Source organism: Carassius gibelio, chromosome A13 (genome assembly GCF_023724105.1).
Source record: "Carassius gibelio isolate Cgi1373 ecotype wild population from Czech Republic chromosome A13, carGib1.2-hapl.c, whole genome shotgun sequence".
In the NCBI taxonomy this organism is placed as follows: Eukaryota; Metazoa; Chordata; class Actinopteri; order Cypriniformes; family Cyprinidae; genus Carassius; species Carassius gibelio.
Window position 1 is genome coordinate 18,587,885 of NC_068383.1, and position 23,388 is coordinate 18,611,272.

General features: G+C 38.2%; 1 protein-coding gene across 1 annotated transcript; it reads right to left on the reverse strand.

The window, feature by feature from the left end:
• Window positions 1-5,956: 5,956 nt before the first annotated feature.
• Window positions 5,957-21,488, reverse strand: LOC128026400 (storkhead-box protein 1). Its single transcript, XM_052613488.1, has 4 exons — window positions 20,989-21,488; window positions 9,043-9,195; window positions 6,638-8,918; window positions 5,957-6,409 (listed from the first exon to the last, which is right to left on the reverse strand). The coding sequence occupies exons 1-4, from the start codon at window positions 21,299-21,301 to the stop codon at window positions 6,262-6,264; spliced, it is 2,895 nt and encodes a 964-aa protein (XP_052469448.1). The 5' UTR covers window positions 21,302-21,488; the 3' UTR covers window positions 5,957-6,261.
• Window positions 21,489-23,388: the final 1,900 nt, after the last annotated feature.

A 23,388-nucleotide genomic window follows, 5' to 3' on the forward strand; every position in this document is an offset into this window, starting at 1 on the left:
ACTTGGAGAGCAGTAGTGGCAGTGTGCCAAATTTAGTTTATTGACAGTGAAGTGCTCTATGTGATTGAGCACCTGCCTAAAGTTTTTGGATGTGCACATATTACCCTCTCTCTTTACATAAATACAACAATCAATATCCTTTTAAGGTAATAAAGTGGGCTGTAGACCAACAGAACTGGAACCTGGGCTATGTAACGCTACACCACTACTTGCTATAGATTTTATGGTTAAAAACTGTAAACCAAAAATTAGGCATCTCTATAAACAAACATAAAGCTAGTTAGCAGAAATACCACTGGCTACAAATTGGCTAAGGTTAGCATATAGAGAGTTTATATTTGGCTAACTTGACAGGCTAGGTATATAAATATATATATATATATATATGAATCTACTGAGTAGACATTTACATTTCTCAAACAAAGTGATCAACAATGAAACCCTTTAAACATGCCATCAACTTAGAATCAACTAAAACTCATGTTTACCACTTTCACATAACCTCCATACAGCTGGTTTGACACTGCTGGCTAGGATAGCTGGCTAAATAGCTGCTAGTTAGCTTCCTTGAGCATGTATTATCAGCTAACTTGCTGGCTAACTAGCACTACAGCTAGAACATAAAATAATACTGAATTGGAAAGCTGACAGGCCGCCTTGAGTTCTTAAATTTAATCGTCATTTCTCAGTCATACATTCACGTCTTAGTCGAGTTCAAGTCACGCAGACACAGATTCTGCAGCTTCGAGGAAACACAAGGAAGGCATCTTGTTCGCCAGAGACTGGAAACAGCTAACTAGCTGTAAGATGGCCGCCGCGACTAGCTTCCGCCCTTCATAAAGCACGAAGAGACAACACACGACGCGAGCGAACGCAAATAAAGTGGGTCACGTTAGTTTACTAGTTGTATTGCTCGCTGGGAAGCGGTGTTGTCATATCTCTTAAAAGTCAAGATATCAAGACATACACAAGGCGAACTGCTCAAGTTAAAGGCTAATCACAGATGTACGCTCTTCGCGAAAGCCCGGGAAAGGCGGCCCTTTCTTACATAACGCGAATTGTTGTTTCGTGGCGTCGAATTAAAAGCTAAATAACATGCTATCAGCGTCTTATGTGGCTATATGTTATTCTGAAATCGTCCTAATAATCTGCACGGCGCTGCGATGAGCTGTGCTTATGCTATAATCCTAGCCCGTTTTTAGCTACACGAAACAAACATGGCCTGTCTTCCTGCTAAGCTTCGTGCTAGCGGAACACTAGCGTTAGCTGCCCCCGCCGCCATTGCTACACAACACACCCGAACAATAACTCTGATCGTCGCGAGCACATAACATGAATCAATATACAGCATACGCCACAACCAAATTACATAACTTCAATGTAATAACAACCTTGTATCAAATATAGCACGCTAGTTAGCCAGCTAATTTAACTAGCAACGGTCATCTAAAAACCCTGACGCACATACACATTAGGCGTTCAAATATTAACGTATTTTTTTAAACATTTCCGACCTCTTGGCCCTTTAATGGCTCTTTCGCGAAATGCACGGCGTAGTCTGCGGCCTGAAGATCTTCGTTGTGTTGCGTCTGTAAGTTACTGCCTGGTTGCGGCTCGCTCTCTCTCTCTCTGTACGTACCCACGTAGCGGGACGGCACCGCGGATCATCGGGCGCCAACTATTGTTGGAGCGCATGAGCACAAAAAAACAATGCGGTGACGAAACAAGCTCTCGACCGCCCCCTCTGGTTCTGGCGGAACGAACTATTGGCCTTCAGACCCAAAGCAATTATAAAATCTGAAACACTACAGTATGGCTCAGTTTGTTATTGCATGTAATATCATGGGCTCACAATGAACACTACCTTTATAGATTTTATTAAACATGGCTAATGTTAATTTCGACATCCACCAATATATTGAAACATTTCAAACTGTGTAAACTAACATGAATGTATTATGAACTGACATAATAATACATTAATCTAGATTGGATTCAACTTTATTGTCATTGCACATGCAAGGTTAGCAGTTAGCATCTAACCAGAAGTGCAATAAGCAGTAAGAGTATACAAGGTCTACAATATGTACAATAAATCTACAGATAAGGCAGTATTATGGACATAATTTACAGATTTTACCAGCCCAAAAGAAATGAAAGCTTGCCAGCAGTGTGCAAGCACAGTTCTTGATCTGTTCAACCTGCTCAAAATGATCTATCTGTAGTTCAAACTGTGATCTTTGAAATTGTATGGGTCATTATCATAGATCATCTGACAGGATTTTTTTATCTTGTCATGCTGAAAATACTATCAGGATGTCCTGGCATATCTTGTGAAGGAGGAGTAAGCGTTAACCCTTATATTAAAAGGATGTGTGAATATGCTGTGGCCATCCTGAGAAAACATGGCTTCCTCAAAAGAGATTGTGTTCCCTGTGATCAGGAAGCAGTAGGGTGTGCCCTTTCCCTTACAAACATTGCTTGTTGACAATTTCTGAGGGAAAGGGTTAAGACAAGTATTGTTGGTATGTTTTGAAAAAAAAAAAAAAACACAAGATCTTTCTTTAAAACTATTTAAGTTATTTGTCAATTTAGAATTCTAGTGCCAAGAACCTGGCTTCATTATGCAGATTTAATGTCACTGACCTCAGAAATTACAGTGTTATTAGCTTGTGCTGGCTTTTATTTCAATTTCAATTTCAATTTATTTATAAAGCACTACTTATTTAACTAAACACAACTACTGTTGACCAGTGTGCCGTACAAAGTAACCAACCGCACACAGAATTAAAAACAAAGACAAGGATAACAAATAAAACTGTAACACACAGGGCAGAGCAATGCAAATCATGAATAATAAGTCAAATCAAATAAAGATGTTTTTAACCTGGATTTAAAAATGGACAGTGTAGGGGCAGTTCTGATTTCTGTAGGAAGACTATTCCAAAGTCTCGGAGCAACTACGGTGAATGCTCAATCACTCCTAGACTTGAGTCTGGTTCTAGGAACCACTAACAACCTTAAGTTGGAAAACCTGAGATCTCTTGCAGGTTGGTGGACTATCAACAGGTCCAAGAGGTAAGAAGGTGCTCAACTATCTAAAGACTTAAAAACGGATAAGAGCACTTTAAAATGAATCCTGTAGCGCACAGGTAACCAATGTAAAGACTGCAGGACAGGAGTGATATGCTCAAGCTTTAGAATTCCCGTCAGGACTCTGGCAGCCGCATTTTGAACCATCTGAAGGCGGTTTAAGGAGGACTGTCTGATCCCCAAATAAAGAAAGTTACAATAATCAAGCCTTGTGGTGATAAAAGCATGGATTACTCTTTAAAAATTAGTAAAAGAAAGAAAGGACTTCATTTTTAACAGGGTTCGCAACTGATAAAAGCTTGACTTCACAACTTGATTGACTTGTTTATCGGGGTTTAAGGCGGTTTCCAACGCCACACCCAGTTTTCACGTATGGCTTTATACAAGGTCCCAGAACACCAAGATTTAGATTTGGTATACCGTATCCAAAGAGGTAAACACCACAATATATACAGGAATATATACTGTCTTTCTGTGTCATCTGCGTAACAATGAGCTTATACGATACTTCTCAAAGATAGAACTGAGGAGAAGCATATACAAGGAAAATAACATGGTAGCTAGAGTCGAGCCTTGAGGGACCCCACAGGTCAAAGGCTGAGAAACTTATGTTTGTAAGATAAGACTGGAACCAATTTAAAGCTGAACCTCTAATGCCCACTGCCTGTTCTAAATTGGCCAGAAGAAAATTGTGATCTACAGTATCGAAAGCAGTGCTCAAGTCTAAAAGCACCAGAGCTACAGAATCTCCAGAGTCAGTTGCTAAAAGTATATCATTGAACACTTTTAAAAGAGCCGTCTCAGTGGAGTGAACTTTTCTAAAGCCTGATTGGAATGCACAACATTTTTTGTAATCAACCAAGAAACTTTGTAGTGGATGAAAAAACACTTTCTCTATAATTTTTTGCTAAAAATGGAAGATTGGAAATAGGTCTAAAATTTGATGCATCAGAGGAGTCTAAATTAAGCCTCTTAAGTCTGGGTTGTACCGAGGCATGTTTTAAATAGTCTTGAACAACTCCTAACTCAAAGCATTTATTGATAAAATTTAAAAGTGTCGGACCCATTACACTGAAGACTTGTTTAAATAACCATGAGGGAATTATATCTAAAGGTGAACCAGAAGGTTTGAGTTGATTAATAATGTCATTTAAAAAAGAAAGGGAAATAGGAGTAAACTGACTAAAGACACCTGTATATTTTAAATGGCCTGCAGGATCTCCAGCATCTGGTTTGATGGTTTGTCTGATCTCAGATATCTTATTAATAAAAAACTGTCTGAACCGCTCACATAGCTACCGACTCTGTAGGATACACACAGACAACAGGGTTAAACACAGCATTAATAGTATTAAAAAGGGTTGATTTTTATCTATAAAAGCTGAAAAATAGTCTGATTTGGCCACTCTCACTGCCTTCTGATACTTAATAAGGGAATCATTTAACATTTCATAAGAAATCTGTAGTTTGCCCTTTTTCCATTTCCTCTCAGCCCTTCTACAAGCCTGTATAAATGTCTGAGAAGTATTATTCAATGAAGGCTCAAGAGTTAACTGGATGTTTAGTCCTCAGTGGAGTCAGTGGAGTCTGTACTGTACAGACATAATTAGAATTCATAAGGGCTGAGCTCAGATGAAATAAGAGCAGTGGAATGGTAAAACTCCTCAAAGAGTGAAGAAAAAGAAGCAGAGGTTGCAGCATTGATCCTCTGCGTCCGGTGAGCTGATTCGTGAGGTTTTATAGCATTCAATGACATGATGTGTTGAATAAAGATCACGTATCTCAGTATCACCTAAAGAGAACCCATGAGACATTATAAGATCGAGAGTATGTCCATTAATATGAGTAGGTCCTTTAACACGCTGCACTAAATCGAAGGCTTCTGTTAAGCTGATAAAGTATTTAGTATTGAGGGCAGCATATGTGAATGTTAAAATCCCCAGTAATTAAAAATCTATCAAAATTGGGGATAACTCCCCCCAGAAATCTGTTAAAGATGTATGAACACAGGAAGGCTTTAGCCATTGTTCTCTGCCGGTGAGGCTGAATGAAACATGACTTAGTCGGCCATCTTTCAACACCTGTCATTCAGCAACCCCATCTGCTGAGCTCTTGCCTGAACCTGTAGAGCCTCTCCCCTCAGGCCTCTGGTTAAAAGTGCTGGAATCAAACTCTGTGTGGCTTAGAAATTAATCTAAAATAGATGGGAGTTTTTTTTCAGTACCATATAATGTTTGTGTTTCACACTTCTTTCAGCAGCTATGGCTACCTCTACTTGCTTTTGTCAGTTTGAATGTTGGATTAACGTGAATTTTTCATTACCATCAATGGCAGCGGTAAAGTTATGCTTTTGTTGTAATAAGTAAACAAAGCAAACAAGTGACATTTTGATGAATGCAGTGTTTTTATTTCAATTCAATTTTACTGGAGGCCAATCTCTTCATTCATAGAGGTACAGATGAATAATTTCAAACTAATGTGAGGTTTGTAGGCTTCAATAACCGTATGTGTGCTTCAGGCTTACCTCAGTTTATTAGTTTTTTTTTTAGATTATCATATTCAGCTAACACACTCCTGTATGCTTTGGGTGATATGAGTTACATATTAAGCTTAAAATGTATTCTTAAACATTGCTTGATCTAGAAAATACATTAAATGAAGTAGTTGGGGAATGTTATTTTTCATGTCAATACAAAAACGTATGTCTAGCACACATGCTTTTGTTTCTATTGCTAACAGATTTATTCAGATGTTGTCGCAAGGCTGTCTGTCTGTTCCCCTGCAAAATGCAATTCAGTTTTGGACCTCTTTGAATGTTGTGCTGTATATCTAACAACAAGAAATAAAAGCAAATAGAATGACACCATTTATCAACACTTTTTATTTCTGCAAATTACCTAACATTTGTACATAGATAATAGAGGTTTATTCCTGGTAATGTAAAAAGATTCTCTCTAAACAACAAAGGATCCTTAAAATTAAAAATAAAAAACATTATTAATTAGTTCAAATGTAAAACTGTAATGAATTAAGTATATAAACACACTACCTACATTCAGTTCTTTGTTTTTCTTTCATGAGGGGTAGGGGAGTATATTTACATTTGTGGAATTTTATACATTTTTTACATGATAACTATACTCAGATGCTGAGCTACATTTTAATCGGCTAAACATTCATAACAGGTGTAAGTTTGAGTAATGAACTCTGAGGTTGAATGCCACTGGAGTGGAGCTTTTCAAGATTCTGCAGGAAACCACGATGCTTCAGTCCTTTAAGTATTGCGGAGTCACTACAAGTTACACTCATATGTGTCCTGCAAATAATCAATGAAAAAGCAACATTTTTAATCTTGGATAAAATCCAAGTATGTATATCCAAATATTCCTGTTTAAATACCATCAAGCATGAACCCTTGAGCTGTACTTAGTGCTTCAATTTGACTGCAGTATAAATATTTAAGTAGATCTTTCAGTTGCAGCAACATTAAATGACTACATTTATGGATCAAATGCATATCTCAGATGAATGACCTCAGACTAACCTTGGAGAGTCAATCCCACTATCAGCAGTGTAACTCTGAATCTCTGTGGTTTCTCCTGCACAGGCTTCTCTAGGATCGTTTAGGCTTGCACTGACGTTACCACTATCCTTGTTTGTTCTCTGGTCTTTTAATTCTGGGTGACAGATCCAGTGGTTAGATTTGCCAGCTTCTGCTTCATCTGCAGATTTATGTATGGTCTCAGAATCGGACTCTACTTCGCTGGCCTGACAGTAGTCAAAAATGCTGCTTTCCAGGGTTTCGGTATGTTCATCATCTGCCAAACTGGACTCTTGTAGTCTTTTCCTCAGACTCTGTACTTCTTGTTTGGGGCTAGCACCTTTCTGAAGGATCTGGTGATCAGAAGGCTGCCACCTGTATTCATGCGACCTGTATGTGGTTCTGGTGGGTTTGTGATAAGTACGTTCCTGAATGAAATGTCCATCCCAGCCACCATCTGCACAGACAGGCTCATTGCAATGAGCTGTGCCAGTCTGTGGTATATCACGGTCAGGAACGCATTCCTTGTTCAGATAGACAGAGCTACAACCATTCTCATCCTCCACTGACTTTTGATAGATGCGATATTCATCATCTGTATACACTTCACTCTCAGTCTGGCTTGTGTTTCTGTCCAATGTTTGACCATCTGACAGCTGATGGCTAGTACTATTGCCAACCTGCTGGTGTGAGCACAGCAGATCAGGACGGTGATGAGACTCTTCTTTACTGTTCAGTAGATGTAGGGAAAGTCTATGTTTAATTGTAGGTTTAGACCACGAGAGGGGTGCATCTGTTGTATCACAATGTGTAGCACGATCTACAATGTTCTTTTGGTCATGAATATGTCTTAAGGCTCCATCCTGAAGTTTAATTTCTCTTACTCTGCCATTTCTGAACTCCCTGCTTCGGACTTTATTCTCTCTCAGTCTAATTTTGTCCTCTATCCTCAATGTGCTGCTCTCAGGGTACACAGAGCTGTAATCTCCACAAAGCTCTTGAATCGGTTGAACATCCAGGGTGGAGTCTACAGTTGGTGCACTTTCATTGAGCTGTTTGCAGGGTGCATCCTTCAGTGTGTGAGATTTCTCCACACTGTCAACAATTGCTTTAGCCCGGTGAGGATCCCAAGACTTTGACCTATGACTTGGTCTTTCCCGGCGTCCGGAAATTGGAATCTTGACCTCTCTCCTCTTTTGTTCTTTATGGGTGGTGTTTGTTTCCACGTTTGTTCCTGGCATTCCCAGAAATGGGTTGTCTATCCGTTTCTTGTAGACACATTTCAGATTCAGAATGGTACTTTCTTCCTGATTGTCAGGTTCATCCAAAGCAAACTCTGTTCTGAGGTGCGGAAGAATTTCATCATCTGCCTCTAAATCTTCAGCACATTGCGAGGTTTTACTCTTTTCCCTTTGTTTCTCTTTGGATGAAGGTCCTCTTCTCCTGCTGCGAGTAGCTCTAGGAGCTGATTTCTTCCCCACAGGCTTTGAGGTATGAAGTCTCTGCTTAGATAGAAGAGCTTCAGTGGAAATGCCCTTGTCCACAGCTTTCTCCATTGTTGTCTCCACTTTCTCCTCAAGCTTCTTCATAAGAACTGTGTGTTTTACTAGATTGTCCACAGTTAGATCTGGGTTGATCCGTTTGATGATGGCGTGTTCTAGATCCCTGGGGAGGTTGTTCAAGTCATCCTCGTCCCTGACAGGCCATTCCTCTGGTGGGAATTGTCCAGAGAATGTGGCATATTCTTTCTTCAGCTTGTTCTCCTTCTTCCCTGTGTTTCGTCGGAAGAGGTTAAGGCCAAATTTGCGTCCAGCCTTCTCCTTGTCCTTACGGCTTGTGTTGGTGGATTTGCTTATCTCACTAGCCTGGCAGTCTGCTGTGGTAGACGTGGACTGGTGCTGAATAGAAGGTTTGTGTTCTTTGGGGCACTTGAGGCTTTTTCCAGTGCACTCACTGATGCTGATGGATGGATGGTCTTGGGCGGATGGAGGTACAATGGATGGAGGGGTGAAGCAGCTGCAGGACTTACAGTGGGCCATGACAGGGACCTCAGTAGAGGTGTCCATGCAGCTCTCGTTGCTCACCAGGTACGTCATTGGAGGAGGTGATGGCAGGTCATTGTCACCAGAACTCCACCAATTCCTCTCTTTCACCATGTTGTTGGTGATAAAGTATGTTTGAGGGGTGACTACAAAATAGCCCTCGCCAGTGTGATAGATCTTCCTCTCCTTAATAAGAGCTCCCAGAGCACTGTACAGGATGTCTTGAGTGGGAATAGTCATCCCTGAAACAAATATTATTGATGTCAATATAGCCGTTTCATAATGAATATGAATTAAAATATAAGTGTAATAAGTTAGTGTACAGGTAAGCACATTACAGTTAAATGCAGCATAATAATGTGTTACCTGGGTGTGCTTTCATCATGTGATTGATCAATGCTTCCTGATTTACAACCACATGGGCAGCATTCATGTCTGATATGACAGAGCACAGTATTTCAGACAGTGGAATGAACTGTGACTGGGAAATTGGTGACATCTGCACAGGAGATAGATCACCTGTGAAAAAATTATGAACATGGAACATGGTCAGTTGAAAAAGTACTTTACCATACACACAAACAATCTGAACATTTACATCAAATAAAGTGTCTACATTGTGTCTACAAGTAGGCTAGTATCGATAAGACATTAAAGGTCCCCTTCTTCGTGATTCCATGTTTTAAACTTTAGTTAGTGTGTAATGTTGTTGTTAGAGTATAAATAATATCTGTAAAATTCTAAAGCTCAAAGTGCCAAGCGAGATATTTTATTGAACAAAATTCGCCTACAAAAATACGACCCGTTTGGACTGCATCCCTCTAGTTCCTGCAGTAATGATGTCACTAAAAGGTTTTATTGACTTAACTCCGCCCACATGAATTCACAAAAAGGGGGCGTGGCCTTGTTGCGCTCCGACGGAGAAGGAGGAATAGCTGCGTTTGTATTTGTCGTCATGTCGTTGAAACGTTGTTATTTTCATCTCGGAGTCCAATCACCTTTGTTTGGGCATCCTAGGTACGCTGTACTTGGAGATTAATGGTTACAATTTATGTTTAACTTGGTTCCCGAAAATTATAATCCACATGTAAAACTATGTGCAGCACATTTTGCTGAGGACAACTTCCTCAATCTCAATCAGTTTAATGCCGGATTCGCACAAAGATTATTCTTGAAAGATGGAGCAGTTCCCTCTTTGTCTGGAGAAAGCGTTGTTTATGGACCACAACCGGTAAGTGTATTTTATTATTCAAGTTGGTGCGTTTTAACAGTTTCTGTAACTTATTACACAAAGGGCAACGCTGTTTAGCTTTGTTAACTAGATGTTAGGGCTGTGCAAAAAACGAATGCGATTTTCATGCACATCTCGTCAGTAAAAACGCTCCTGTGATTATGAGTACATCTCCAGCACATGCTCCTGCCCACTGCTTCTCAAAACTAGTCCAATCGCACGTTTCCAGGAGGGCAGCCTGTGCTCAGTTGGTGTCAAATCACAACACAGGAACCGGTGGCCCAATCAGAACTCGTTACGTATTTCTGAAGGAGGGACTTCAGGAAGTCATCTGCCCGTTTTTATGACAGTGAAAACAGCGGTATACAGATAGGTGAATAGTGTGAAAAATACTGTTTTTTTACATGCGAAACATGAACACATGTTATATTGCACACTGTAAACACAATCAAAGCTTCAAAAAAGCACGAAAAACGGGACCTTTAATACTCGCTGATTGTGTAAAAATTGTGGAGCAAACTAGACCTAAGTTGTTAAGAATTCATGTCAAAGCTGTTTATTTCATTGTACACATCTAATGCATTTTCAAACTTTTCTGTTTAAACCACTAATAAAAAAGAGGTATCTTCACTTATCTGTGATCACGGATGGAGCCAAAGGCTTGATTATTAACTAGGGATGACTACATTAAATGTTGAACCTTTGCCATGACTGACTTTCCATTCTGTTGTTGATTAATTAACCAAAGCCCAGGTAAAACTCACTCCCACCACAGAGTTCATCAGTAACTAAAGGGTCTAACTTACTCAAACCTGCAAATGTTGTTGGTTGATTCATATACATACAGCTTTTCAGATTTTGCCATAACACATTTAGTGTAGTAAGAACGTATATGTGAGAAAATATCACATACAGTGAGTGAGTGATAGTTCAATCCTTCATATGTGTATTTATATATTTATTTTTTTATCTTATATCTACCGCCAGAGGCCTTTTTACATGTGCTTCTTTTTACTTTCTGCAAGCATTAATTGAAACATTTGTGACCCTCACATACTTTGACAACTTATTACCAGTGTCTGGTGGCTATAGGATTCCTATATACACAATTTAAAAAAGAAATACAATCAAAATCAAGTTTGTAAAACATCAAATCTTCTTTTATTTTCAGGTAAGAGGTTTAAATGTAGGAACAGTATGCCCTAGGTTGTCCTTGAGATGTATATAATTGTTTAGATGCTTTAAATGCAAGAACAGTGCTAGAAAATTTTACAATAAACAAAACTTCTTAGGAGTATGTGTGTTCAAATAGTCTTTTCAGAGAGAAAGCGGGAAATGTTTTGCACAACAATTGAAAGTTCCAGATTCAACTGAGCCGACGTGGGCATGTGGTTGTTACTAAGGACACATTTACTCTTAATTCCTCTCTCCAGGGAAACACTCTGGCGCTCATTGTATCATGAAGCGGTTCTGACAACATTATGACTTTTGTCACAGGAATACTTCACCAGATACCATGGCAGCCATGTCCCACTGCAAACAGCAGCAAGGAAGAAGTAGAAAGAAGTAGTTCAGAGGGCCAGTTTGTTCTGATTATTGTGCAGATGATTTTGGATAATTGTATATGACCCTATATACTGTATATAAAAAAAATAAAAAAAATAAAACGATTAAATGAAAATGTCTACAGTCACGTGATCTGTGCACAAGGCCCACAATAATGAAATATCTTCATCCCTTATTATCTTTCAGTAAAATACTAATAATTGCATTTTTATATTTTTACTTTAAATTAAAATTAAATGTAAAAATAAAATGTATGCATTTAGCAGATGCTTGTATCCAAAGCTACTTGGAGTGCATTCAGGCTATCAATTTTTACCTATCATGTGTTCCCGGGGAATCGAACTCCCAACCTTGCGCTTCATAGCGCAGTGCTTTACCAATTGAGCTACAGGAACACTTTTTTATTACAAATTTTACATGCAAAAACTAAAATTATAATTATAGCAGACAGGTTAACCAAACAATTTAATTATTGTTCGAGATTCCTGTGGGCATCAGACTTCACAGAACGTAACCACAGAGGTAATTAACATGCAAGTGCTCTGATGATTCATGCAACACACATAAACACCACATATAAGGTGTTCTTTAGTGCCCATGTGCTTGTACTAATAAATACAAGATCTGAATGTGGTAAGGTTCATTCCTTGTCACAGCTGTAATCATTAATTACATTATCCTCTCTGTACCACGTTAAGTCGATGAAACAACAAAAATACACAGTGGACTGAAGTGAAAGTAGGCTGAGGAAAGCAAATTAAAGGTAACTTGATAATACAACACAAGTTGTTAAACTCCCTATAGGAAACTTCCTGCGTCTGAGGAATTCTGTGCTCCATGGGTGGCTGAAATTACATGCTTTTCTAGGTGTCATACATTAAAAGTGCTCAAATGCCAAATTAATTCTTTTTTTTTTATTTTTATCTGCTATACAAAAATGCTTTTTACAAAACCATCTCAATACTAAAGAATGCCCTGCATTATATAGAGGTTATCTGTGGTTACGGCCCAAGAAATGGGTAACATATGGTGGAAACAATATATTACAAGTTTTGAAAGCCCAATTATTTGGACATTTTTGTGGCCTTTACTCTGCGATAAAAATGTTTGAATGACCTTAGAAAGTCAAGAGGTCAACAATCTCATAAAATGGCATTTTTTTCAGACATTCAAGTTCATGGTTCAAGGAAACTGCAGAGAGAGCGGATGCTAAAAACTTTTTTGACTTTAGTAGACTGCACAATGTAAATGGGTATATGTTAGATTTTTCAAATTGAAACTTTGACTTTTAAAAGCAATTTGTAAAGAGAAACATGCACATCCACGCACCACATTGTCTTTTAGATTTCCAGACATGCCCCACAGCCACTTAAAAGTTATGAGGTACTTTAAAAGACCATGCCCCAGCCTCCTAGAATCCTTTAAAACGCACCACAACAACCTGAAACACGATCTTCTCTATCATAACATCTCTTCAACTCTTTTACAACCAAAAAGAGGTCAAAGACATGCAAAAAAAGATTGATGGATCTATGCCTCAGACACATAACAGTTTCTGTGGAGATGGTTCAGTTCCCCTTGATGCTAGTCACGGGCTCTAATGCTGGGATGCTCTATTAACACCAAAAACAATAAAGTCAATGAGTCATATGTTGTCCTTAAGTCCACTATCCAGTACAGTATTTGTGTCCTCATCCATGCACACATTCAATTCAGCCTTTGCTTTTTCAGTTTTGCGTGTCGTTGGTGGACTAATGAAAATGTTTTTGTACTGTCATTAGTAGGAGGGTCCCTGGTCACAGTTTTTACTATGAAGGTTTTAAAAGGCTTTGCTTGCCATGTCACAAGGAAAAAGACTCAAAAATCCAAAGAGGCCCTAAACATTTATCCCTTTCAGCCACTTAACAAATATTCTTTATAATTAACACACCTCTCGCAGAATGTGTCTGGTGTAGTTTTGAAATGAAACACCTGTCTTAAATGTAAACCATGTCCAATGTTCCAAGGGAAAATTTCTTCTGAAATTTTAAATTCTTAAAAACAAAAAAAGTTCTACCAATCCACCCACACAGGCATGATGCATGAACTCTTGATGATTTGTTGGACTGATTAAAAAGCCATTTTACAATGTTGACATTCTTCATGATACTCTGTGGACTCATGTTCTCATTAACAGAAGAAACTCCTTTATGCTGATAACAATGCTGATGAAAGTTTCTACGTTTATGCAGTCATTTTGAACAAATGGTATGTGATTACTTTATCAACATACAGCCGTTTCAATGATTGGCACTGACAAACTTACAAAGTACTGTGAAAACGAGTGAATAAACCAATATTTTGACTTTGTGAGGAATCGCAGTCCCTCATATAAACATGTTCTGAATGCCCTAATAGCCTGCTGTTCTGTATTGGAGGGAATAATGTTTTGTATAAGCTGTATCAGGTCTCCTGAAAGGAGGTCATTATCAATTGGTAACATCTCTCAGGTTTCAAGGCAAAAGACTAGAAACCCTTTTGAAGTTGATGCAAATAGGCCATGTTACCTGCCACAGGAAAAGTAGATGTTCTTAGACCTTTCGTCTATACAGCAGGAGTAACAATACAGCATGAAAAGTGATTGGAATAACAATGTCTATACTACCATTCAAAATTTTAGAGGTCAGTACGATTTTTTAAAAACTGAACAGTTTTATTGCGCAACCCGCAACGATGCATTAAATTGATCAAAAGTGGCAGTAAAGACATTTATCATGTTAAATAAGATTTATATTTCTAATGAATGCTGTGCTTTTGAACTTAGTATTCATCAGAGAATCTAGGGAAAACATTAATCATGGTTTCACAAAAATATTACATTGAAAATAATAATATTAAATGTTTCTTGAGCTCCAAATAAGGATATTAGAATTATTTCTGAAGGATCATGTGACCCTTCATCATGGATTCATCACGGTTAAAAATTCAGCTTTGCCATTACATGAATAAATGAAAAATGAAAATATTACTGTATTTTTGATTAAACAATTGCAACCTTGGTGAGTTTAAGAGATTTATTTCAAAACCATTAAGAAAAAAAAAGACCACAAACTTTTAAACAGTGTATATTCCCTCAAAAGCATGCACATTTGTGATTAAATCAAATTTATACTGAAGTATGAACACATAATAATATATAATACATCAAGTAAAATTAAATGCTAAATCTACTGCCAAATAAGTCATCCTGGTGGTTTGTGTCTACTATAAACTCTTGCTTATTCCTCAAGGAATGTCCAGGATTCATTTCCATAATTATCTTGAAGAGATCATGTATTTTGTCAAAGTTTTACTTCTAGAAGTTAAAGGAGCCACAGTTTAGAACATTCTTACTCTACTAATCAAGTTCCATGTTGGTCATTTCCACCAGATCAGAACCATTTCCTCCGACCATGGCTGAGCTTGTTAACTTTACATTTGGAGGCCTTGCACATATAGTGAAGCTATACTCTAAGCTGCAAACTGCTTAATTGAAAAAAGTTTTGTTACAACCTCTTGATTTAAGTAAAGAGGAGCACAGAAATAGATTACACATGTCAGGTCTACTCGATAATAAACCATTCATTTTTGGAAAGGAAATCCATTATTTAATGAGAAGAATGGCCATATGAGGAAAGACCTTTCCTCTAATTAAAAACACAATACTTAACAGTAGGAGAACAGGATAATCTTTTCTTTTGTTTTTGTACAGGCCTAGCTCTCCACCTGGCTGTGAACTACATAAATATGTCATCCAGCTCAGATTTCATCAAGGATTCACTTCCTGTGTAATGGAAAAAGGATGCTGTAAGCAAATATATTGGATATAAGATGATGCCTTCCTAAAATCCATTTCAGCTATATTCAAGGACACAAGAGGAAATATCTCCGGACCATGCACAAAAAACCCACAGACATGCACATATACACGCCAACACACGCTCACATGTCTTCAAAATAAAGAGTGAGTTCTCAAGATGAAAATGAGAAGTCTTGTGCGTTGTTTGGACAGCATTTGGATGGACAGCTTGAGATTTTGGATGATGAGATAATGGAGAAGAAAAGATGCATTTGTGAAATGTATAAATGTGAAATTAATCTCAGCAGACAGAGGGACAGGTTTAGGACAAGAGTGTCCTGTCAGGGTTGTTTAACTACACTGACGGATAAAGGATAGACAATTTTAATGTGTGAAAAATGAAGAACAAATACACATGGCTGCTCATGACTTTGGTTTAAGAATGTGGTTATCTTGAAAAACATTCCATTGGTTGTTTTTTTAGAAACCTGATCCAGACCCAACTTTATCTTCCAAAACTGGGCATGTACACGTGCATGCTACTAATTTATTACTTATAATAGTTTTCTGTGTATAAATACATACATAGATTATTATTTTTATATAAAAACATTTAAATAAATGTTTTTCCAGATATTTATCCTGGAGTATCTGCTTGTGGTGATACCATATGCCACTTTTACAAGTTTTTCCTTGCGTAAGCAAATTACTTTCTTGCTTTTATTCAGTTTATTCGGCTTCAAGTGAAAGAAAGATATTTCATGGAAATAAGAAAGCTTTTGTTTTTTAACAGACACATGTTGGCTGAACTGTGCCTCCTCTGTTTACGGTGCACACCTGGAAGTGTTGTGGTCAGCAATGACATCTTAGAAAAAAGCACTAGGGAGCAATGACCTCTGGTGCCTTGTTAACCAGGAGGGCAGCCTTCAATGCATGAGAACCACAGGGTGTTGACCTCAGGATAAAAGATTCCAGCACGATGCCATGTCATGGCTAATGAGCTGAGATCTGAGAGATGTAGTCTACACTGCATAAACCTCCAATTAATCAGTTTAATTTGGCAGAGGCACATACCAAATATATGTTCACAGTTAGGTTTGAAGATATCATAAATGTGCACTAACAAACATGGTCCATAAGCTGATAAAAACTTAAAGGGGAGGTCTAATGGTATTTCATGTATTCTGACTTACACGGTTAAAGAGTTGGATTCTTGTGCTAAACATGGCCAAAATTTCAAAAAACGAGTTGGACATATGACAGAGTAGTATATCTGTGCTAAATAAACTCATTCAGTGTTTGTATAAGTTTCGGATTTTTTTTTTTTTTTTTTTTTTTTGTAAGTATGGCCTTGTATGACATCATAAAGGGTGGAATTCCTTGTATGGGCACTTCTCCCAAAGAGCGTGTGCACGTCAACCAGAGCGAGAGTGAGCAGCCCATCAATGTGCCTCATTCAAGTTACGTAAGGCGTCGGCAGCGCTGCACAGTACTTGACTTTTGAGTTTTATTTGAAATAATAAGTTACAATACATCTGAATTACACATCTTTGTCAAGGATAACAAAAAGTAACAAGACTTTTTTCCATTGTGGTCCTTGCTTAAAGGGTTAGTTCGCCCAATTTTACAAAATTATGTCATTAATAACTCACCCTCATGTTGTTTCAAACCTATGAGACCTCCGTTTATGTTCAGAACACAGTTTAAGATATTTTAGATTTAGTCCGAGAGCTCTCAGTCCCTCCATTGAAGCTGCGTGTACGGTATACTGTCCAAGTAATAAAAACATCTTCAAAGAAGTCCATGTGACATCAGAGGGTCAGTTAGAATTTTCTGAAGCATCGAAAATACATTTCGGTCCAAAAATAGCAAAAACTACGACTTTATTCAGCATTTTCTTCTCTTCCGTGTTTGTTGTAAGACAGTTCAAAACAAAGCAGTCTGGATATCCGGTTCGCGAACGAATCATTCGATGTAACCGGATCTTCTTGAACTGTATTTTCATACAATTTCATAAATAAGTAGGCTATAATATGCAGCACCACAGGCATATCACGCTGTGTGAACGCGTTCATGTGATTGGCTTATAAGTAAACAATCCCCCACGTTGGGTGCATTCTTGTGATTGGCTAAAACAAGGGAGATATCTGATTGGTTGCAGATCATTCCCTGTTTAAAAAAAGGCATTTGTGTGTCGAGCCAGGTCAAGGGAGTCTCAAAATTCACACACAAATGCAGTGAAGTTCACAGACCGCAAGCAGTTTGTAAATCAAGATATATGTGTGTGTGCATCAGAAATACATTTCTGAATCTTGTCGTGTGCATTTGTGAATCTTGAGTGCATTTGTAAATGTTGTTTGCATTTCTGAATTGTGTGTGTATTTCTGAATTTTGTGTGCATTTCTGAATTTTGTATGCATTTGTGAATCTTCTGTGCTTTTTCAATTTTGTGTGTGCATTTGTGAATTTTGTGTGCATTTGTGTATCCTGTGTGTATTTCTGAATCATGTGTGTGCATGTATGAATCCTATGTGTGCATATGTGAATATATTGTGTGCATTTATCTTTATTGAGACTCTTTTGGCTCCATATATTTGTGCTCAACCTAACTGAACACCTCATGTGAACATAGCATTGATGTCATAACTCTCGGAGTATGACGGCATGATCCAAAGCTCCTCAATAATGCAGAGACTTCAGCCTCTCCAAGCACCTCAGATTTCAACAGACAGGCGAACAAGGGTGAGGCAGCCTTGAATTTCTTGTTTCATTCATTCAAATGCTTTTTACAGTCATCATCCTAATCCTCTTTAGTGAAGTGCACATTATTCCTTTGCCTCCTATTTTAATCTGCTTCCCTGATCAATGATGCGTGAAGAATTCTTTGTATATCAAGGCAACGGGCCAGAAACTGAGCCATTTCTGCACATTTAAATATGTGCTGTCAACTTTCTTGAAGCTTCAACAATTAAGCTGATAGTTTGCCAAAAAAAAGACAACTGTTTTATTTCTGTGGAACATGCCATTTTTAACCCCCCACCCCCCAAGAAACCCCCGTCATTTTATAGTGATCAGAGGCTGTCAAAAAAGACAAAAGCATAAAAAATAAAATACAATTTAAAAAAAACTATAAGATTATTACAAAAGAAGTTATCCTTGTTTAAAACTAATAGGCTAAGTCATATATATATTGGTATAAATCAATATTAATGTATGTATTAAGTTGGAGAACACACAAAAGACAGAGGCCGAAAGAGCTGAAAAGGTCAGTGAGCAAAAGCCTAAAAAAAAGCACAGCAGACCTCAGTGAACAATCCGTCCTTTCACTGAATGTATACTGATAATCAAGAGGACAGAGAGGGAAGCAAGCTCATTCATCATCCCATCTGCTGATGGCCAATCACAGTCACGAACCGTTTCCTGCTGAACAAATACAGGCCTAGAAAAACACTTTAAGCCAGGGTTCTTCAAATCTTGTACTAGAGGGCCAATGCGCTGCAGAGTTCAGCTCCAACCCTGATCAAACTCACCTAACTGTGACTATGTTTACAAGCTGTTAAAATTCGGGTTATGGTCGGGTTAAGGTCACTATTTGGGTTTCTGAAACATTCGGGATAACCCGTTTACATGCGTGAGCAGAAAGAGTTACTCCTGTATACATGGAATGTGTAATCAGTCGCCAATATCCCGATGTAAACAGCGACGCACGCTTAGCGTCTGGACGTAATACGCAATATGAGCATATCCGGGTTTTTGCCGGTGTTTACATGGCCGTGCGCGACCGGGTTATTGCTAATATCCCTGTTTTGAACGGGTTTTTCTAATGTACCTGAAGACACTGATTAGCTTGCTCAGGTGTGTTCGATTAGAGTTAGAGCTAAACTCTGCAGGAAAGTGGATATCGTGGGCCAGATTTGAGGATCCTTGCTGTATTCAAATGCTGAAAGTGTCACATCTAAGGCGGTAAAAAAAAAAAAACCTCTTAGAGGTATTATTGCCCAATTACCTTAATAACTTATTTACAGTTATATATCATTTCTATACTTTCATTAAACCATACCTAAATGCCAACAAAATGTCCTGGTGCTGTCTCCAGACAACAATAAAAAGACCATGGTACCACCCTGAGAATGAAACAAGGGACATCTGCTCCTGTTGTCAAGCTATAAACCTGTCTGGTGGACACACTGGTCAGGACATAACTCAACACTATGTGCTTTGGTGAATGGGTAATAAATTACAAGAGACACTGGGCCTATGTCATTGCCGCGGATAACCTGACCTGAGGTCTTAACATATTTTATATGCGTGAGAGTGTTCTTCCAATTTCCGAAAGAAAATGAAACAATTGCTGTGGGTTTCCACTCCCTCTATACTCCCACTCCCATTATTGTGTGCCCCAGTTGCATTCTATACCCACTGTGTTAACATGCACCTTCATCGCTTGTGACATCAAGAGCAAATGGCGGTCCTTACAGTCTGCTTCGTGTTTGTAGTGGGCAAACCAGATGCCTCCCAGAAGCAGAAGTCCACACTGTCGCCTCAACATGTGACCAACAAAATCTATTTCATCCGCCAATCAAACCACAAATATAACCAACATGAACATTTTTGGTTCCAAATCTAGATGCCCCATTTTCTTGGTATATGATCACTTATGCTGAAACAGAGCAGTGAGAACTGAGTCAGAGGGAGAGAGCTCCTCAGAAACATATTTCCTGTCATCTGGAAATAATGCACTTATGTTGCATGCACACAGTTACGCCTAAAGCATGTTGAGGTCTCATGGGGAAGTGCTGGTCAGGTTAGGTTAAGGCTACCTTCTACAGCGAACGGAAATTGTGTGGTTTTCTATTATAGCTGGGGAAAAACAATCTGGGGACCTTTATAATAAGAGAGACAGACATTCATGAGGACAGTGGAGTATGTGGATCCTTATACAGAGCCACTGGGGAAAATATCCATGTAAACCTCTGAAGGTTATATTTTGATTTTCTAATGAAATCTGTCAGTGTAAGTAATGATCTGTGAGGCAATAAAAAGGAGACATCATTTAAAAATCTAGTTTAAAACATATTCCAAGTTGTAAGAAATTCATGTTGGTTTCATATATTTCTGAGGACATTTAAATAATTTTCTAAAAGGACTTTGACTCTAAAAATGTCAAATGGTGTATCTATCATGTAAAACATACTCATATATTTTCTGTGCTTTTCAGTGCAACTTAGTAATTTTCTTCAAAAAAACGTTTTCAAATAAGTTAAACGATTTATGCATATGGATACATTTTCTCGGAGGTTACTCCATTTGACTTTACCAAAACATGCTTTTTTTTCTCTTTCTCTTTTCTTTATGTTGAACTTGGATTAGACATAGTTTTTTATTTTTTTTAAACAGGCTACTGTATTCGAATAGAAATGTTGACAGCCTATTTTTAAAACAAAGATTCACTATTTACCTTAGAAATAATTAATAAATATAATGACTCCTTGTTTCAACATCCAAAAAGTGTTCTTTACAAACTTTACAATGCCACTTTCGTCAACAAAATACTAAACAGACAAGACGCCAAGCCTTCCTCAGATTTCGCTCTCTTCTGTAGCGCAGTCGTTCTGATAAAGTTCAGTTAAATCTGCAGAGCTCTGGAATTAATGAATCTTATAGTACCCCTGTAAACAGCTAGATGCTGATCACCTACCCACAGATCTGATGGTGTATCCTCGGGGAGACCTCAGCGCCCTGCGCATCCACGCTTCCCTCAACACCTCCAAGTTATTGGCATTGCCCTGGACGAGAAGCACGCAGTTCTCCAGCCATCCCTGGAAGGAAACTTCAGACACCGCTTTCACGAGTCTGTTATTCCAGAAGCTTCGCGAGTTTTGCGATTTAAAGTCCGCAAACACATCCTGTCCGCTGGTGCTGCTCGCGCTGTGTTTGCTGTCCTCGTCCCGACAGAGAACAACAGCGAGCGACGCGGCTGACAGCTGGACAGAGCGGTGCTGTACAGACATTTCTGTCTTCAAATCAATCTCATTCTACGTGTAGTTTTTGGAATAATATCTCATTATTCGGTTTGCCTAAACCAACGGCTGTGATGTGTCACATTTCTGGAGAGCAGGACTCCGCCCCGTGTGTCTCTCGACTCTGAGTACTTCGGTGTGTGTCTGGATCCCAAGGCAACCGCAGCTTCTGACGGACTGACGCAGACGCAGCCAACCAATCAAAACGCTTCTTTAATTATCTGGGCGTGTCCGAGTCTGGACTGCCATTGAAAGAATCTACAGGTAGTCAACAAACCGTGGCGGGAAACTAGGTGGTTAATGGGGCGATTCGTTCAAAGATTGTATTTTTTGTTATTAAACTATAACATCAAGTAAGTGTGACGATCAATAATTTTGCCGCATTTAGCCGCATTATTCTACTCCTAGAGACACCTTACATTTCGCAGTGGAGCAATTTTTTTTCTTTTGTTCAAGTGAATATTTCAAAGCAGTTTGTCTTACATATTTGGTAACACAAAATTAGTGCTGTCAAACGATTAATCGAGATTAATTGCATCCAAAATAAAAGTTTTTGTTTACATATGTGTTTTTGCTGTGTTTATTATGAATGTGTTATTATGTGTGTGTGTGTGTGTGTGTGTATATATATATATATATATATATATATATATATATATATCTTAAATATATACATGAATATGTGTGTATTTATATATGTAACTACTGTATATATCATAAATATACACAGCACGCACACATATGTAAAAAACTTATTTTGGATACGATTAATCACGATTAATCGTTTGACAGCACTATTTAACTATTGGCCAATTTCCGCAATTATTGGCCAAAGAAGTCAATGTATCGACCCAGTACGTGCATTGATTTGGTGATTTGGGCAATAAATATTGTAATTTATAAAATTTATGAATTTATGACATTTAAAATGTGAAAAGCAATAATAGTTTTACAACTTGTTACTGAACATTTGCGAAGCTATTTGGGATTTTAGTTGGGAAGACAGATTTCATTATAATTTAAGAGGTTTTTGAACTGTTTCAAACCCTCTGCCAGAGAAAACACCCTTTTGCGCAAGTGGATTGCTGACTCAAAACCATGTACACTCTTAAAAATAAATGTTCTAAAAGTTGGTTTTCGTGGCGATGCCATAAGGGCAATATTTGTTCCCCAAACAACCCTTCAGTGAACAGTTCTCAAAAAAAAAATTTATCTTAGTGTGACAAACATTTTAATAATCTGAAGAACCTTTTTCTGCTATAAAGCTGCTTTTGTGCATTTGAAAGGATCCATGGGTGTAAGGGTTCTTCATGGAACCACCAATGCCAGTAATGGCAGTTTAATAGTGTACTTATATATAGTTCTTTTGATAACTTCCTCATGTGACTAGTCTCTCCCATATCACACTATCATCAGCAATGTGTAAGAGTGTAAGAACCATGAATATCAAGACTAAAATTTCACAAACTATCATAAGGTAGCGATTATCTATAGGCATACTGCTGTTTTGAAATCTGTACAAATAATCCTTTGCCTAGATTAAACTCAAGCTTTGTCTTGTGTATTAGACTGAAATCAAACTTGAACGTCTGGCATATGACAGACGGATCAAAAGGTGGCTGAAATGTATGTATGACCATAGGGCAAGATCTAGCTGTGGAACAGGATATTGTGTTTCCTCAATGTATGTAAAGAATACATTCCCTCTTCCCACCATAAATCATGTTAAAGGTAGACGTGCATGACCGCACACTCTTTGGAAGATTGCCATACAACGCATTTAAAGACCCCTGCCAGTCCTCATGTCCAATGAATAAGACCTTGTGTCTTCATACATCTGTGTTTTTACCATGAGTCAAAGCATCTGTTCTGACCACAACCACATCTCGATTGGTCATTTTCTTTCTGTATATCCAGTTTTTCCAAGGCCAGTTCGATTCAAAGCTTTTATGCTCTGGCAAAGAATTCAACAGAACCATCAGCTTGCTGTTTTTAGAGAAAGCATATACTTCATACTCCATTAGGGTTTATTCAGAGCCAAAACGGTGTATATTTAATATATAATCCAAACACCCAGA